At 42.8% G+C, this 18,293-nt stretch overlaps 2 protein-coding genes across 5 annotated transcripts in view; one reads left to right on the forward strand and one right to left on the reverse strand.

Moving 5' to 3' along the window:
* Window positions 1-1,038, reverse strand: part of LOC137870575 (kinesin-associated protein 3-like) — a 58,884-nt gene extending 57,846 nt beyond the window's left edge. For both annotated transcript variants that reach the window (XM_068707973.1, XM_068707972.1), the window contains exons 1-2: window positions 871-1,038; window positions 39-170 (exon numbers count right to left, since the gene is read on the reverse strand). In XM_068707973.1, coding sequence (XP_068564074.1) covers window positions 39-170; window positions 871-911 — 173 coding nt within the window. In that variant the 5' untranslated portion in view covers window positions 912-1,038. The remainder of the gene's footprint in view (window positions 1-38; window positions 171-870) is intronic.
* Window positions 1,039-1,043: 5 nt separating this feature from the next.
* ntmt2 (N-terminal Xaa-Pro-Lys N-methyltransferase) lies at window positions 1,044-15,456 on the forward strand. Of its 3 annotated transcripts, XM_068707977.1 has the most exons (5): window positions 1,044-1,158; window positions 2,800-2,861; window positions 8,614-8,786; window positions 11,940-12,192; window positions 12,896-15,456. In XM_068707977.1, exons 2-5 carry the CDS (start codon window positions 2,819-2,821, stop codon window positions 13,150-13,152), a joined length of 726 nt encoding a protein of 241 aa, XP_068564078.1. In that variant the 5' UTR covers window positions 1,044-1,158; window positions 2,800-2,818; the 3' UTR covers window positions 13,153-15,456. The 3 variants fall into 3 exon arrangements, with proteins under 3 accessions (XP_068564078.1, XP_068564077.1, XP_068564079.1); XM_068707976.1 differs by lacking the exons at window positions 1,044-1,158; window positions 2,800-2,861 and adding an exon at window positions 5,000-5,198; XM_068707978.1 differs by lacking the exons at window positions 1,044-1,158; window positions 2,800-2,861 and having other exon boundaries at window positions 8,655-8,779.
* The last annotated feature ends 2,837 nt before the right edge of the window (window positions 15,457-18,293 follow it).

Here is an 18,293-nt window from a genome sequence, read left to right on the forward strand (position 1 = left end):
GAATCCTGAATTTGCCGACAGTGTTTTTTTTTCCTCACATTTTCTGACACTCTTTGCGTACTCCAACCATAGGGTTCTCCATCTCTCCCAAGACAGTGGCCTCCACCTCATACTGAACCACAAGGGCTCTCTCAGTGGGGTGGACCTCCAGAGTACACCCCTCCACTCTCCTGTGGGTCACACAGAGACAATGGCAGAAGATGAAACATGTAATCCAACAGTGAATAGCACAGGAGCAGTATAGTAAGATGTACTCAATCAGCTCATTCTGGTTTGATTCACTTCAATTTGCCTGGTTGAGATACAGTGCTTATGCGTATGTATGGATTATAAAATGGATCTAAACTGATTCAGTAAACAATGACTACAGATATTACAACCAAATTCATTAATATTGACGCCAGGATTTGTATAGCAGCAGGGAATCTATACAGGATAATACAGAAGGTGATGGAGAAATGGTGTAATACCAGGAACATTTAAATAAATTAAATTCTTTTCATTGTGTTGGAGTTTCATGCAAGGAAATTGAACGATACGTGAATGCATTTAATATGTGAATATATGTACTGCTTGTGTAATGTGTAAAACCTATGAACCAGTGTTATTTTTTTTATTGATTAAAGTTACGTACATCACGGCCCATGACGTCACGTTACCGTTACACACGCGACACAGACTTATGGTTAGCTAACACTACGCTACCGGTCCTACTGTTAAGACACTTTAAGCTGGTCGTACAAACGCAACAATACATATTCATGACTATTTGTAACAGAGTAGTCGCTCATTTTTAAAACAGCCTGTTGCTCTTTCATCGACCTGCTCGCTAAAGGTATCACTACGCACGTCAAACAAGCCGGCGGTTACCTTTCCAGATACCGCGGGTCTCCCGCTCGCGAACTGTCCATTTCAGATTAAAATGAAAGTCGACATTAAAAGTATCTGCGTCCCAAACGGAGCCAGTTGATGCTGATGAAGACAGGGAGGATGTTTTTTTCTCTCTTTTTTTTCTGCAGCTTGTTGCCAGGGCAGCGACTCAGCCTGCTCCCAGCATGCAACATGTTGCAATGTTGTCACCTGAAGCAAGCTGGCTCTGCTGCCCCCTGTAGTCACGGAGGACGAGTTCAACGGAAACCAGCAGCACCGGGAGACCGAGTAAGTATCATGTGTGTTAACGTTAATTAAGTACATTTATTTAAGCACTCATGTACTGAAAAAACAGAACTTGTCTTTATCCGAGTCCTTTCTTTTCATACCACTTCTACTCACCTGGAAATATTGTACGTGTATCGTTTAATTTACTGCATTTATCGTACAGCTTTATTAACGTTAGTCGGTTCACAAATCAATTTTGGTAACGTTATACAAAACATGTGAGAGGTTTTAAAATGTTTTGCTATAAATTAAATTAAGAGAGCAACCGTTTTAGTAAGGATACAGGTAAAATGATTACGTTAGTTCATTTATCAGTAGGCCCTTTTTCCCCAGCAGCCGTTGCAGGGTTAACACAGGTGTAATTTATAACATTCATTTAGCCCCTGTTCCATGTAGATGGGGCATGGCCCTGGTATTGCGTATATGCTGCCTCACTGAAATGGCTGTGACACTCTAAATCGAATGGGGCCCTAATTAACTTCATCAATTAGCTACACCTGTGTTAAACTTGACCCTCCTGAAATGTCAAAATCGCTCCTTTTGATAGTTGTAATATTTCTAATGTGTTTGTGATAATGTTGAGGTTTGGAGTGTTGGTTGGACAAAACAAACATTGTAAAGGTGTCATTTTTTTTGGCCTCTGGGTAATTGTCACAGCATTTCTCACTATTTTCACAAACCAAACAATTGATTAATGGAAAAAAAAACTATCAGCAGATTAATCCAAATTAAAAATAATTCTTAGTTAATAGTTCAAACTGAGCTCCACCTCATCCAACTACAGCAGTGAAATCCTGCTTTTACAATAATTCATGAGAAGCCAAATAACTAGGAACAGTCATAGGGGACATTGTTCTACTTTTTCTACTTTCAGTAAAGTTTCCTGATTCTACTTTCATAATTTTAGTCAAGTAACATATCTAATACAGGACTTTTACTTGTAACAGTGTATTTGTACTGTGTAGTATTATTAGTTTTACTTAACCTGAGGTGAAATGATTTTGTAACTATGCACCATTTCCTCTAAAATCCCATCTGAAGTTAGACAAATTGTCTCATGAATGTGATTTGAAGTTAGCTCATGCATGCGATTTTGAAGGGCTTTTATTTTGAAATGCTACATCAGAATGTCCTGGTTCTCTCTGAGTGACATCTTGAGGTGGTCTGCTAAATTAAGTAAATGATCTGAATGCTTCCTCCATCTCTGCCTGCTCTGAAGCTGAACAGTTGCAGCAGAGTTGTAACTTGGACTTTAAGAGGTCATTTCATGAAAATCCATCCAATAGTCATTGTTTTATTTCACTCAAAACCACACATGTGATCCTCATGGTGGCGCTAGAAGAAAAGTCAGAGGATTACTTAAGTCATTAGGACACATCATCCGGGAACCATGAATGTATGTACAAAACTTAGAGCCAATCCATCTCGTAGATGTGCTGCCCGCTAAGGCAGACCACCCAGCGTTTTAAAGAGATACCTCAACAGACAAAGATGGCAATATGCAACTCTAACAGAGATAAGAGTGACAATGAGATGTTCAAAGCCAGATGGTCAAATTATTAAACACACACTCACTTTATGAAATAGTTAATGTGCAACTAATAAGTATTAAAAAAAAAAAAAGCGTATTTTCTGTTAAAGGACTGTGTCTGCAGATGAGATGGATGGTCTGCCAGCAGGCTGCAGTAACAGAAGCCACCAAGGTGAGTCGGGTTACATAACCTCCAACATGACATTAGGTAAGGTAAAACTGGATCTGTGAACTTCAAATGTGTTTCACTGCTTATTACCAATCCTTCAGTCCAACAAGTGGATTCTCCTAAAATTTCAGATTTCTCTGACTACCTCTTCATTGCATACGGTTTCACATTCACCACGGTGTTTTCTGATATACTCTATTGTTAAATGAACTCCTGAATGAAGACGAAGGCGGATCACTACACCAGATTCAAGAGCAACATGACTTGATTATAGAAAATCCATGAAACTGATTTATTTGTTGTGCACTTGCAGATTTGTTTATTTGTTTTATTGAAATTGTGCTTCTGAGATCTCTTAATAAGCCATGTATGTTGCCATGTATCGAGTTCCGAGTGAGGATATAAACAAATGGCAAGTTGGTGTAATCAATACGGTAACATAGTAAATCTGCTCTTCTGAATGTATTCGCTTGTCTCAGCACCAGTGACAGCTGATGTCACTGCACTAAATTTAGTCTGTGGCTCGTGATGGACATATTATAATATAATTTGTGTTAGGGGTCAAAAATATACGGATTTGTATTTCCTGGTGACTGACTGATTTATAGGGGCACAAGGACACATAGAGGCTGTTTGCTGGTGTTTGACAGTATGAGATTTGCATGCGGTTCTTGAGATGCCTTATCCCACTCAACAAAACAGACAACTGCAGCCATTGTGGTTTAAACATGCTGTCTGCAAAGCTCTCTCCATTTATGTGATAAGGCAAGAATGGGAACTACAAACGGCTACTTAAACCCCTGAACTACCGTAACTCATCCTGAGGTCAGTCAGAGTGGCACATATAGCGGGCGAGACTCAGAAGTGTAGAGACCGCATAGCTGAGGCGAAACTTCAACCCTACACAGGCAGAAACTATATCTGTTGAGAATATGAGAAGTGTAACTAAGAGTCGCAATCGACTCTTCATTTACCTGACATTCTGCATCGGTGCAACAGAAGCCAATTAATCACATTGTACAAGCAATTGGGAAAGGCGTGTTGGATTTATGCCAGAGAATCACCTCCAGACGTAAAGATTTTTGCAGCAACATGCAAATCATTCAGCTCAGAAGTTATGAATTATCGCCAAAGGAATGACTGCACAACTGATTAATCTGCTTTTAAATCCCACATTTTGTAAACCACTTGTTACTTTTTGCTGACCCTGTTTAAAAACGTGTAATCAATGTCAAATTTGGATAAGGGCGCTTAAGGAATCCAAACACAAAGTGGATTTGTTGGATTTGAGTTGAGGCTTGACTTTGGACTTGGTCCCACCTCACTATCATTTTGAAGTAAGGTAGTTTGGATACTCATCAGTCTCGCTATTCGTTTTTTGCTTGGATCAAAGACAGGTGCATAACTTTGCCAAGTGAATCAATTGTTTGTGTGTGTCTGCAGTGCACAAGATCTTAAGCCCAACCTTTGTTCAAGTGAGTCTTTGAGAATTCTGGGGCACACACTGTGACTAAGTGGCACAGAGCTTTTTTTTTTTTTAAACTAGTTTTATTTCTCTTTATTTTTTAGAACCCAGATTGCCTTCATTCTACATTATTAATACACAAGGGAGTGAAATCACATGTTCAGTTTGGTCTGTGTACCAAGAGAATGAGATGACTCGGAGCATATCTTGTTCTCTTTGTTCTCTGGTGTCTGTGGAGTTGTGTATACAAACATGAGGAGACATTGCTAATTTTAGGACCACGTTCTATGGCTGCTATGCCTCGAGGTCAGACGTATGGACTTGTGTGCTGCTGAAAGTGTAGGCTGAAAGGCAGTCGCCTCCGTGTCTTCCAGAGATAGCCCCCCCCCCCCCCCCCCCCCCCCCCCTCCCTCCCTCAAAGTCAGTGGCCCTAGCAGGTGATCTGTAAATCTGGCAGGGGTCCTGAGCACTGCCCCCTGAAAAAGATCTCTGCCGATCACTCGAACGCTGGTTGAGACATGTTGGACACTCAGCTAGACAGATAGAGCAGCAGCTGGAGTAACGGCAGCGTTAAAAAAAACAAAACAACCCCAACGGTGTTACTCTCCTCTACCATCGCTCGGTCAAACACCTTCTGGATAACACCGCCGCTCTGCGAGGCGCACGCACGGCCAAAATGGAGATTTCACTTGAAGATAAGACTCGCAGCTCATCGCCCAACTTGGAGCACAAGGCCGCTCACCAGGCGTTCAAGGATCGCTGGAAAGAGACGGATGCCACCATGTGTCGCCACAGCATGTCCTTCCACCTGCACCACGCGCTGAGGAGCGAGTTCTTTGCCAGCTACCTGTACCTGCTGGAGAAAACCCCTGTGGGTAAGAAGAAGGACCGCACAAAGATCCAACCGCACATAGTTAGGAGGTCAAGATTTACGACCTTTACTTGACCCATGACTCCATTAAGAATTGGGCGAGGCTGAAGAAGCATCCCGAAGGTTTTGCATGTTTTGGTTGACTACAAATCACTTCATAAGTATACCATATGCAGTAAAGATCATTTGTTTCCAATGGGTTTTCATTAGTTTCCATTCATGAAAACTAACTTGAATTGAAACGAAATGAATTGAAACAATGACAACCTAAAAGAGAGGGGTAAAAAAACAGTCTGCGCTCAACAAAGTGTTCAGCAGTGATGTTGAGTGTGTAGCCTTAATACTAAACAGGATGCAACACACACATGCACAGGGAATTATAAGGAGCTTTGGGGTTTTCCACAACAGACAGTCTTTTGGAATAGCTAATAATAGTCTGACTAAGTAACAAGTAAATACCGTCTTACATCATTATACATGTAAAGGTTTATCACATACTTGTTTTGCAGACACGCATCAAAAGATGTGTGGAGGTTTTACGACGCCGTCTCCACCTCTTGCAGGGTTTATCTGCTTTTTTAATAGAAAAATGTTGAAAAAGAGTGCTTGCAGAGATACATATCTTAAAAAATCAAATGTGTAAGTGTATGTGAATACAGTTAATAGTCTCAAGGGGAAACTAGTCTAGCTAGTCTGACTTCAAGTCACTTTTTAATTTGTAAAGAAACGGAAATATGAAAACCTCAGTTTGTAGTTTTTGGGGCGGAGCTAACATGCTGGACCTATTTCTTGATAAACAACAATGTGTACATCCACCCAGCCCTTCTGTGCTTATTCTACGGCGCTGTCAATCAGGTACGGTCAGTGAACACTAAACCTGGCAGCCTCACTGTGATGACAAGTCTTCAGTAAGCTGCACACAATCACAGTGCCAACTGTGATTTGTCAAAAAATAGTGCCATCACTTCTATGTATAACATAACAACCTCTCCATCGTGACTAGAGCTGCCGCCCTCTTAGTCGATTAGTCGACTTATTGTCGACAGAGATCTCTTTAGTCGATTAGTTGTCCTGCGTGCTTTTGTTTCATACCGAATGACTTATTTCCAAGAAATGTGCTTTAACACAAGATTTAAAGTTTTGTGTGATTCTTTGTGAAGAAACTCAGGTGTACAGATCTGTCGATTTAAATCAATTAATCGATTAGTCAAGCGTTAGTTGACTTAGAATGTCCTCATTCGAGGGACAGCCCCTTAACGCTACAGCAGGCTGCTCTTCGTGGTAGAAGGTCTAATCTAATCCTCTGCAGGGTGTGCACTTGTTCATCAGACCACAATCTGCAGAAAGAGGAGATCCAGACCTGCTGGCCATTCGGGCTGAAAGAGTCCTTATTTTCTTACCACTGACTTGACACAAAGACCATTCATGGCATGGTATGTCAGGCATGAAGGCATTAACTCATGTCAGTCGGTGCTATACATGACAGTCAGACCGCTGCACTCAGATTATGTACCGACAGCCGTGAGCTTTTAACAGTAAATGGACTGAATTCAATATTTATTTAGTCCTTTTATTTATGTCTTAATATAGAAAATGTCAAGCAAAAGGAGCAAACCTAAAATAAGTATACTGGTATATGGAAGGGTATCACTAGTGTTAAATTTAGGCCTAAAATATTGGAAATAAACATGAATCTTCAGACCATGCATCGTTTAATCAGAATTCTCATTCTGCTTCACCTCGGGTTAACTTCTAATGAGCAGGTCCACTTTGAAGTTGCTAAATAGAAGAGCTTGGTACCACCGGATTCACACTTCCCTGGCAGAAGTGCATGTCACCACACTGTCTTCCCCCCCCCCCCCCCCCCCTTCTTGGTCTTGCTCGATGTTTCTATAATTACCCTTCTTCTGAGCTTCCTTCCCGAGGGGGGGGGGGGGGGGGGGGGGGGGTCACATGACATGTAACTGACAGCTTTAGATGCTCAGATCGGGACAAATTCTTCAAACGTCTCAAAACCAAGCGGGCACTTGACTGAAAAGTCCCGGCGTTGTCTGTTTCTACACACCTTGTTTTGAGCATGACCTCCAGGAGCGATTCAGTCCCTTTGATGGCTCCTTGTTTCTGGCACGGAGGAGGGAGTCCGGCTGGAAATAAATCCCCCCCCCCCCCCCTCTTAATGTTTCACTTCGGTGTCATGAATTCTGCCACTGGAGGTCCTTGACAAGCGGACGGACATTCTCCCATCACCTCGCACCCCCCTCTACGCCAGGAACGTGTCATCTAAGCCTGTGGAAATGTTGCGTTCATTCCGCAGGATTTATTTCAACGCAGCGAAACTGAGGCAGTGAAGGGTTGGGATTGTCTAAGAAGCCAGTTAAGTGTCTTAATGTGTCATTTGAGTTCTGTTATAAGTGTTGTTGTACAACACCTAATTGAACACACGAACAATATTCACCGTGATCTGTTGTGGTACTGGATACAGAAGGGTCACAGTTTCACAGAAATAGTCACTTTTTGCTCACTGACAACCCACAAAGCGTGCGAATGCCCAACATTGGACATAAATCAACCAGCTTGGTATTTTATATCATCTAACAGCTGAGCAGAGTGTAAGCATCATGTCCTTATTATAGTCTTCTGGTAATCAAATCATTCTACATTTCCTTTGAGGTTGTGAACAGTGTTCCTCTCCACACACAGCAGTCTAATGTCATGACATGTGTTGGAAGTAATTCCTCACTACTTGCCAGAAACTCCAGTCAAATCTAATTTTTAATACACTTTTTAAATGTGTTGATCATCCACCATTCCATGCAGTTGATGTTAATTTGTCCCAAACCGTCAAAACTTATACAGAAACCACGTTAACCTTTACTCTTTTCTTCTTAATTTCCCATATTCAAAAGATTGAGTCATAAATCCTGAGGATAAGTTGATGCAGCCTTGGATGCAATTTCAACTCGGTTTAGTCCAGGGTGAATTCATGTCTGCCACTTACTATACAACTACACCACCTGTCGCCATCTTGGTTTTTGACTCTCACCGTCTTGGCTTTTTGCAACCAGGCGTGACACGAGAGGGCGGAGCTTAGCTTACCTGATTTCTGTAGCCCCACTGCTCATCCCTGCTGCCGGATCGGGGCTACATTAGCATCAGAATACATCAGAATTAACGACTAAACCATAGGCAGCGTTTGTATTCAGTCTTGTTGTTGCTGACCTCCATATCACTCCAGTGATGTACAGGTGTACTCTAGGACACCGTGACATCACTGCTGGGCGTGGTCAGAGGTACAAGCTTGAAACTTAAAACCTCTTCAAAGAGTAACTTCACACCACATCGTCCAACAAGAAATAAACGGTATTAAGAATCTGTGTCTAAAGCTGTTCTCTTAATGTGTGTCCGTGTTGCCCTGACAGTGAAGCTGTTTCCAGTCACCTGTGAGTTCATTAAAGGAGAGAAACAGTTTTACTACAGAGCTCAGCAGTTCTACGAGGACGTCCCAGCCTCGGAGGAAGGCATGCTGGGAGATTTTCTGGAGATATGCAACGTCGATCTGGAGGGTTCCCGGCAGTTTCTGAAGAGGTTTGTGGTGAGTCGCGCGATACCAACTCACGTTCAGGTTCAGATCAAAGGTCTGGAATCTTGATACTGTTACATTTGAGAAGCACTTTGTCTATTATTTACACACTTTACTGTGGCTTCTGATTACAGTCCACCAGTGTATTGATTTACACTGGTATAGCTATCCCTGGATACACATGTCAGAATCTATTTTGGGTGAGGATATTCATCTTCCTGACTCCATAAAAAGAATTCACCTTGTTTCATGTTTAAGGAGGCTTCAGTGCAGTTTCTAATAGTAGCTCAGACTTGATGTCAGCCTCATAAACACCTGCACAAAACAAGCTGAGCCAACAGCTGCCAGTCACTTTGTTTTTACTAGCGCTAATTTGTTCCCAGTAGAGACGGAGGAGATATTTATTCGTCTTTTTCTGTTGAGAAATATCTAGAATTTTATAAACTGCAATCTATTGTAAAATTGACCTAAGGGTCATTTTGAGAAATAGGCCTATTCGCTCTCTTGCCAAATGTTACATGGGGAGATTGAAAAGTATGAAGCCAACGGCAGCAGACAGCTAAGTTAGCATAGCATAAAGATTGGGAAACGGCTTTGTCTAAAGGTAACAAAATCTGCCTTCAAGCACCTCTAAAGGTCACTTTTTAACGTGTTGTATGTAATCTATGTAAATACAACAGTTTGCTGTTTTATAGGTTGTTCTGGACTATTCTTTGGTCCAAACCAGACGGGAACTTCCAGTTTGGAAAAGCATTTCTTAAATTATGGTCCATTTAGAGTAAAATACAAAGTGGGGTATGCTTTAGGGCGTGGCCACCTTGTGATTGACAGGTCATTACTGCTACCAAAGCCATACACGGTTCTTCTTTATACAGTCTATGGTCCAAACCAGTACCTACCTGGGGTGTCTGCTGGTTGCCTGTCAAATGGTTTTGGTCAAGAAATACTCCGGCAAAACCCCCCCGGAAAACAGTGGATTTGTTGTTTTGGGTTTTTCTTTGGATCAAGCAAACGAGACCCAGTGTGTTGATTACTGTGCTATAGAGGCTGATTTTGTTACTTTTGGGCAGAGCTAAGCTAGCTGAGAATATGCTTATGTCCCAAAATGTCAAAACATCCCTTTAAAATATGTCGTAATTTTCAACATTTTACCGGTCTTATTCTCATACGTCTAAACATGTTTGTATGCCTGCACACATGCATCTTTGTATGTTCATGTAAATGCATGTCAGAGTGGACTAGAGGCTTTTTTTAGATGTTGGAAGAGCCCAAGTGTAAATTCAGGGGAATGGGTTTGGCCCAGAGACGGGGTTATTTAGAGGATCAGTTTTACAGGAGCTCTAATTATAAAGTGCTAAGATTGGATGCGTTTAAAGCAACTACAAATAGCTAAATGGATACTTTTCCATGTGCTAATGTCAACACAACAAGCTCTCTACTACTGGTTAATACAATGCAATATAATAATGAATATATTTAATGTCAGTTTTCTATTCTCAGTTCTGTCTGTCATGAGATTGCAAGGCGTGCTTTATTACTACACATTGTATATCATATTCTACTATTGCAGAAGAACATAGAGCGAAATGATTGATCACAGTAATTAAATAGCAAATTCTAATATTTGAGAATACTGAATCAGAAAATGTTTGCTTTGTAAACCAGGTGATCGATTAATCAGCTAAACTCCAACAGTATAAAATAATACTATTACAAATCAAAGATCTTCTTAAATCCTTAAACGATTTGTAGTTTACCTCTATTTCTTATCACTCAGTGCTCAACATAGGACTTCAAAATGTTGAAAAAAATCGTCCTCACATTGACTAAACAATTCTTTATTTATGGAAGGGAAAAAATCTAATTTACTGCGTTAAGTATAGTATTTTATGACGCTAATAAAGCCAAGACAACAAATTCACAGAAATGCACATCATATGTTTTTTTCATCCTCTCCAAAAGAAAACGTATTTATGTTCTCTTCTCCGCTGCCAGATGCTGGAAACCAAATAACGGTAGAAAGATAACAGGTCGTACCATATTTCAGGACAAACTATTCTATATTGAAATCCATGCTGCAGCGGTGCATGGAGAACTGAGCGTGCATTATTATACATGAATCTGTGCAGCAGCTCACGATGCATCCATGAGCTCCCCAACTTTGACTGCAGTGTTTATTCTGCAGGCTGCAGAACTACACAAGCTAATGCACAAGTTAAGAAGTCACAGGTAGCCTTTTCGTAATGACACCATGACAATAAACCAATAAACCAAACAAAAACCAGTGAAACACAAAGAGTTTATGCAGTCATGTAAGAAGCTGTGAGTGTTGACCGTGGTTGACTGCATTTAGTGCCGTGGAAATAGTTGCTTTCTGAGTTAAAGTTGCCGATGTTTGCTTCAATTTCTTTGTGTCCAGAAATTCACATTCAATTCAACTTCAATGCAGAGAGAGCCTGAATGTTAGGATTCTCTCTCCTCTACGAACGTGTGCTCAGTTACACTTCCTGCTCCCCTGGCTGTGAACGGCTCCCTTTTTTTAAACCGGACATTTCCATTAAAAACAAGTCGGGGAAGGAAAAGATTTAGAACACATCTAGATTAAACTGAGCTACATACGCACGGAGCAATATGGCAGTAATTCACCAAAACCAGGAAGCCTCCTGTAACAAGCACTGAGCTCCTCGGGGCCCCATCTTTCATACAATCACACACTGGGGCCCCTGATGCGGAGGGGTTGGAGTGAGGTCAGAATACCAAATGAAAAGGAAGAAAAACCAGCATGATTCAAGTGAGGTACCTTTCTGTTCCCTCCTGGTAAAGTTCAGAGTTCCGTTGCCCTGAGGAACTGAGGTCGACTTGTTTGGGCTGTCGGTGCTTTTGAGCTACAGAGGCCTGACATCTGGCAACGCAGAAAATTAAGTATAGATCCCTGACTTATAGATATTGTAATAACATGCTGCAAGGAAACTGACATTTAAATGTACATTTTGTTTTCGCTGAAACATAAATCCAGCTCCATTGTTTTTATGGTTGCCTTACAAACGATCTTCAGCTGAGGAATTTTACTGACTTCATCCTCTCGATAAACCTCTAAATAAGGTTGACTTTTTTTTCTTTTTTTTTTAACTCTGAATGTTTTGTCCTCTTTTTCTCCACGCGCAGGGTCCCGGTAAGGCTGGCACGCACTGCGCCCTGGACTGTGGCTCCGGGATCGGCCGCGTGTCCAAAGGCGTCCTCCTCCCTGTGTTTGAGAAAATGGAGTTGGTGGACATGATCGAGCACTTCCTGCTCCACGCACACGAGGAGTACCTTGGAGACGACGCCGACCGCATCGAGACCTACTACTGCTACAACCTGCAAGAGTTCACGCCTCCAAAAAACAAGTACGACGTCATCTGGATGCAGTGGGTGGCATGTAAGTATGAGAGGGATCTCAGGCGACAGTCTCTTCGTTACTTGCCGCTTAACGAGCACACTTCCCACTCGCATTGGACGTGAATTGCTGCAAAATCCTCCAATGTGAACATAATTCCAAGGGATGCTGAGCTTCTTCCTTTTTTAGGTGAGACTAGCATTGTTTTCTAATTTCCTCTCAGGAGATTTAAGTTGCTGCCCCAAACTGAAATGTATGGTCAAGTCCATCAGGATCTTGCCAGTGAGGGTGAGATGGAGTTTGAGATGAAGAAGGAGCTCAAAATGTACCAGTTGATCTACGTTTCAACCCTCACCTCTGTCCTAGAGCTTCAGATAGTGTCAGAAGAACTAAGGTATAATATAACAATGTATAAAAGCAGCCAAAATAAGTTCAGTTAGTAAGGTGTCTGAACTCAAGATGAGGATGAACAACCCCTGTAACTGCAGCAGGGAACCACCTGGACGCCTCGTCTGTGGAAGTACTGGGCATCAGGCCTGGAAGCTCGTCCACCAGACTGATGACCAATTGATGCATGAAGCAGTGTAACTTTGTCATTGACTCAATCTACCTCGGCAGCTTCTGACGTACACCTTATGGAAACAAAGATCCCAGCAGGGACAGGTAGCTCTGTTGGGATCTGTTGTTGTTGTTGTTGTTGTTGTTGTTGTTTTTCGCTTCACTCCCTATTCATCTTTCTCTTCAGGCCACCTAACGGACAAGGACCTGATGAACTTCCTGATGCGCTGTAAGAAGAGCCTGCGTCCGAACGGCGTCATCATAATAAAGGACAATATGGCGCGGCAGGGCTGCAAGCTGGATCCCATCGACAGCAGCATCAGCCGCCACCTGGACATCATGAAGTGCATCATCGCCAAGGCCGGCCTGGAGGTCCTGGCCGCGGAGAGGCAGGAAGGCTTCCCTGAGATCATCATGCCCGTCTGGATGATTGCGATGAAATAGAAGTGACATTATTACTTTTGAAAGATTGTCGTTGCTCCATTTCACAAAAAAAAAAAACGAAGAGCAAATTCCAACCTAAAGCTGAATTCACGTGTTAGTCAAATCTAAATAAGTGATCCAGTCCCTTTTAAAAAAAAGAAAAAGAAAAACGACAACAGCACAGCAAGTAATCTTCACGATGTCATCAGGAGATAAATAGTGAAACAGCAGTGTGGACGGCCTGATGGCACCCGGGGTGATTTTATGGAGACGGGAGTTCTTTTTTTCCGCTCTGCCCAGAAATGAATGAACGTTTTTACGTGGACATTAACCTCCTCCAGAAGCACTCTGTACGTCCACAGAGCCAGCCTGTAATTTACTGTTCAGCCAACCACCTCCAGGGTTTGCATCTCGATGACATCAAAGATCGACCCTCGTCTCCCTGGGGTGTAATCGAGGGAGAAGCTCGTTCCCGTCTGAACCGCGACGCTCATTGGAATAACATGTGGATTCAGACGGTTTCTCCCCCGAGTGAATGATGTGTTTCCGCTTTAGACTAAATGCCACAGCACAAGTGCAACCTACTTTATCATCAGCAATAATCTATCATGTCAAATTAATTGAAATATCCATATTGCTCTATATTTTAGAACATGCCACCTGTATCTGGATGCTTTATGTGGATCGTGGCGTCTGATCACAGGCTTTTGAATCAACTCTTGGTATTTACAAGCGTTCTGCTCACATTGTGATCGGATCTCAATCTGCTAGTTAAGCAGGAGCAGCTGGACCCGTCGCCAAATATGCAACACGCATCCCAGGTCAAAGGTGCGAGACGGAAGACCCTCAAGAGAGAGAGCCGCGACCTGCAAAGCAAGGACCACATGACGGAGACGAGCCATCCGCGTGCTGAGGTACACGTCGGTAGCTAATCGTACCGAATCGTCTCAGAGCGCTGAGCAGCACGCAATCCGACAAAAAGCAGCTATCAGAATGTTAATAATCACAATATTAAAGGGAAACCACGGATTTTCAAAACAAAAGTCTGTTTCCAGGTGTTTCTACTTCAAATGGAGAGGGAAAAAAAGCCACCGTTTCAAAGTTCAGTGAAGGTTAACGTCGCCATGCTAAATCTGATGCAGCATTGAGGTGGCGAGCGATGCCGGTGGTTTGTGCGGCTGCCTGAGAGACCGCAAAGTTGAACTTCCACTTTTGGTGTGAAAGCCATTAGCCTGTAATAATCAGGGCCAGTGGAGAAGCTTACTAGCATTAGTGTTGGCTCAGCTAAACACCCCCCTCCCCCTCCCCCCGTCATGTGACCCTTGTCTTGCAGGTCATTGCAGACCCTTGAGAGTCTCCTGAAGTAGTCCTGCTTTATGGATGGTTTGTTTCCAGCTCCCGCTGTTCTCCTATAGACTCTGGGACATTTTTATAAATACAGAACCTTCATGGATTATAAATTCATTACACAAAGAGTAATCATTTACCTTGCTTGCCGTTTGAGTCGGTCTCCTGTCAACAGTTGTGGAATGGCGGTCTGTGGGATTCATGCTTTTTGGACCGCAAGCAGGGCCGTATCCCGCTCTCCTAGTACATCCACGGCGTACGGGCTCATGAAGGGCTTGTCTGTAGTTTCTTGAGTCACAGCTGGAGTAGGAGTAGAGGTGACCTTACAACATGTTGGGCAGATTTGGTTTCTTAAGAACATTGCCATAGTTTGCATTGACACTAGTCCGCCTCCCGATAGGCTCTAATCCAATATTCCTAATTGTGACGCATGCATCTGCATCAACCTCGTCTTTTCCCGGTGACATATCCAGACACAGATCACTCGTTGGTACCAGCCGGAGACGAGGTCTACATTATCAGGTCATCTTTCAGTGCGGCATGTAGTTCCTCCTCACTTTATATTGCAGGAGAAATAATGCCCAGTGCACTCAGTACAGGTCGGTCAGGTGTAAATATGACATTTGTTGTTATGTAAGTATGTGTTTTCTACTCTTGCTTGTAATATTGCAGATTCATAGTACTTTTCTTTTTTTTTTTATTGATTTCTTCTGTGCAATTCTTTTTTTTTTTTGTATAGCGCAGACATTTTTGACTAAGTTGCCTTCCTTAAGTTCCACCCTCCAGCAAAACATGTTAGCGCATCTCACTGTATGTTTGCTTGAATTCAGCTGAAGACGTTTAGCTGCATTGTTTTTCCAAAAAAAAAATAAATAAATGTGCCAAACTCTGAAAGCATATGGATGTAGTTTTGATGATTTTTGAATGCTCTCTTTTCATACATAATGTTTTTCATCCCGTGTTCCAAACACGAGCTAATAGGATTAGTGATGGGTAATCACTGCTGGCTATTATAATCAAATCTGGAACATAAATGCTGACCGATTTTCCCCCCCCTAAATATTCCTGCAGTGCGGCCCGTCCACACCCCCAGACAATGAGCGCGCTGAGTGGGCTGAAAACACACCAGATAATTGAGATCCTCTCAGATTGTTAAGGTAATTCTTCTAAGTATTATTACTACTATTTTTGTTCAGAGTAACAGTAGAAGCAGCACATTGTTTTGGGCTAATGACTTTCAGCTGGGCCCCTTGAGGCAGATTTGCAGGGGGGGGGGGGCTTGATTAGTTCCTGGTTTTGACAGACAGTGCCGGCTTTCATATCTGCCCTGGCTTCATTTCAAGACTGTCAGATGTCGTCTGCATAAAACACATCCAGGAGTCTCCTCAAATATTCAGCGTTTTGCGAGCCCCACGGGCTCCACGGGAGCGTCGTGGAGTCCTTCCCTTCCCCGAGCTTTTTATGAAAGGATAGTTTGTCAATGAGTCGACTGGCACTGTAGAAAGCGTTGAGGGCGCGATGGCGTGAGATTATCTCCACGGCATGTTCCTCTCGTCAGAATGACTCTTTTTGAGATGCGAATGCACCAAGCGCGTTTTTCCACATCCCGTATGAATTATAGATCAAAATGCCCCCAAAGTTAAACTTTTTAAGGTATTTTCTTTTTCTCCCCCCCCCCCCCTGCAGCACATAGCAGCCAAAATGTGCTGTCACCTTTTCAGGAGCGGTTAGCGTCGCTGACAGTCAAGGCTATCGTTTCTAATACTTCTCAATGTCCTCTGCAGCCGCTCGGCAGCGGTTTGAATACATTAGCTGGAGTAACACTAATTTGTCCAGTCATGTCAGCAGAGCAGAGCCTTTTGGGCCCGATTCCAGACGGAGTGTATGTCAGACAGATCTCAGAGACAGGAGGAAGACAGAGACCACAGAGGGATGCAGTGACCAACACTAAGTGTGATTGCCTCTACTTGCAAAAAACGCTGCTTGGAACCGTTCGACTCAAAGCCCACAGCTCTAACTTTAAGAAAATGATCACGATAAACACTTTAGCACTGTGCCCCAGACCCGTTCTACATCGCGCTGTGTGCGCCGACATCCTCGGTCGACTCGTCACTTTTAACGTTTTTTGAAAGGAACGAAAGAGATTGATGATAAACCATAACTCTTCTAATGATAGCTTAAGTGTCAGTGCATTGAGCTCTCAGCGCTGTGATCTTGTCACTTGGCATTTCAGCATTTTGGCGCCACAAGAAATCTGCTGTTTTTTTTTCCTGTATCCTTTTGTTCAGGAAGTTCCCTGAAAGAAGGGATGATTAAGTCTCAGTTTATATTGAGTTATATTTATATTTTTTACGCTATTTCTAACTAGAGAGGGACTTATTTATATGTTGGGATCACAAATGGAAAGAGCGACATCATGCCTGAACCAAAAAGCACAACACTTTGTGAGGTGTGTGGGTGTCAGAAGGACCATTTTGCTCACTAAATGGGGAATAGTGTCCTGCAGCTCATTATATATGTAGCCTTAATCAGTCCATTTACAGATTCTGGCTTCTCAAAAGAAGATTTTTTTTATAATAAAATCCCCAATTTACTCCTGTGCCACCCTTTGGACCGACTTTGTCAAGCCACATAACAACATAATCATAAAAAAAGATATTTTTTCAGTACTTTCTAGTTGTGGCGTGTAATGAACAGTGCAGCCTGTAGGTGGTGCTAACACTGCTTTAGCCTTTCAGTGTTGTTGTGAAGATGGGACGCACAGAGGGGACGGTTCCACCCTCCATGTAAGGACAGTAAACACCCCCAGGAAGCAGCACAGGGGTCATTTTCCAGAGCAGAGCACATCGGCCCAGACGGCCCTGAAGCTTTCACCCTGAACACACTGAGTCTTTGTGGGACTCTGCAGTAGAGAGAAACCTCAGCCAGTCTCTGGAGCCGGGACGGTTTCATCGAAGACAGAGAAGAGGAGTAAGCCTGTAGCCTCCGTTCCCTGGGAGAATCCCCACCAGAGGAATGTGCTTTCTCTTCATCTCCAGTTCTCATAGTAATCATGTCGCTGAAAAAAAAAAAAAACCAAATAGACCTGATGATTTTTGGGCTGCTTTTTCTTCGGCTGCCCAGCATGTGCTACACTCTCCCAGCATGTCGTCTGAGAGTGTTTTTTTTTTTTTTTTGCCTCACTCAGCTCCTCTCAGCTCAGAGGGCAGGGATTAGTTACACAGACTTTTTACAGGCCCCCCCCCCCCCCCCGAAACATGTCATATTTCATGCACCAATGTGGGTTTGGAGCCTGAATCTGCTGACTGACTGACTGTAAGGGTTTCATCTGTGAGCCAAGCAAAGGGCGCCCAATGACGACAGCCGTGCAGTAAGGTCGCACCTTCCGCTTGATGTACCCAAAGACTTCTAAAACTGTTGTCAGCGGAGGAATCATTTCTCTTCCCAAAAATGACCTTCCTGTTGAGCAGCGTGTGATGGAAAGCATTGCTCACAACAAGAAAAAAAAAAAAAAGGAGGAGGAATTTATCCCCATCTGGAGCCGGAGTGTGCGTGTGTGTGTGTGTGTGTGTGTGTGTGTGATTCAACAGGACTATGATGGAGCGATGTAGGGCCAGTACGTTCTTGGCTTCATGTGCAGTCAGACCCGGAGGTGTTACATTTCTGCCCGGTATGTGTGAAAGTCTTCCAAATAAATTAGACAGCAAAACAACAACAACTCTTTAGTGTGAATGTGTTTTTTTTTGTTTTTTTTTGTTTCAAATACTGTATGTAATATTGAAAAATTCTTCATCTCATCCTAAATCAAAACTGGA

Source organism: Cebidichthys violaceus, unplaced genomic scaffold (assembly GCF_023349555.1).
Source record: "Cebidichthys violaceus isolate CVI_PGR_0920_01 unplaced genomic scaffold, fCebVio1.0.p SCAF_13, whole genome shotgun sequence".
NCBI classification, from domain to species: domain Eukaryota; kingdom Metazoa; phylum Chordata; class Actinopteri; order Perciformes; family Stichaeidae; genus Cebidichthys; species Cebidichthys violaceus.

Excerpts from the sequence above, each read along its gene's own strand:
- ntmt2 (XM_068707976.1), top strand. The coding sequence starts at position 5,000 with ATGGAGATTTCACTTGAAGATAAGACTCGCAGCTCATCGCCCAACTTG. Across the intron at positions 8,787-11,939 it reads AGTTTCTGAAGAGGTTTGTG|GGTCCCGGTAAGGCTGGCAC; the intron begins GTGAGTCGCGCG and ends CTCCACGCGCAG. Across the intron at positions 12,193-12,895 it reads CTGGATGCAGTGGGTGGCAT|GCCACCTAACGGACAAGGAC; the intron begins GTAAGTATGAGA and ends CTTTCTCTTCAG.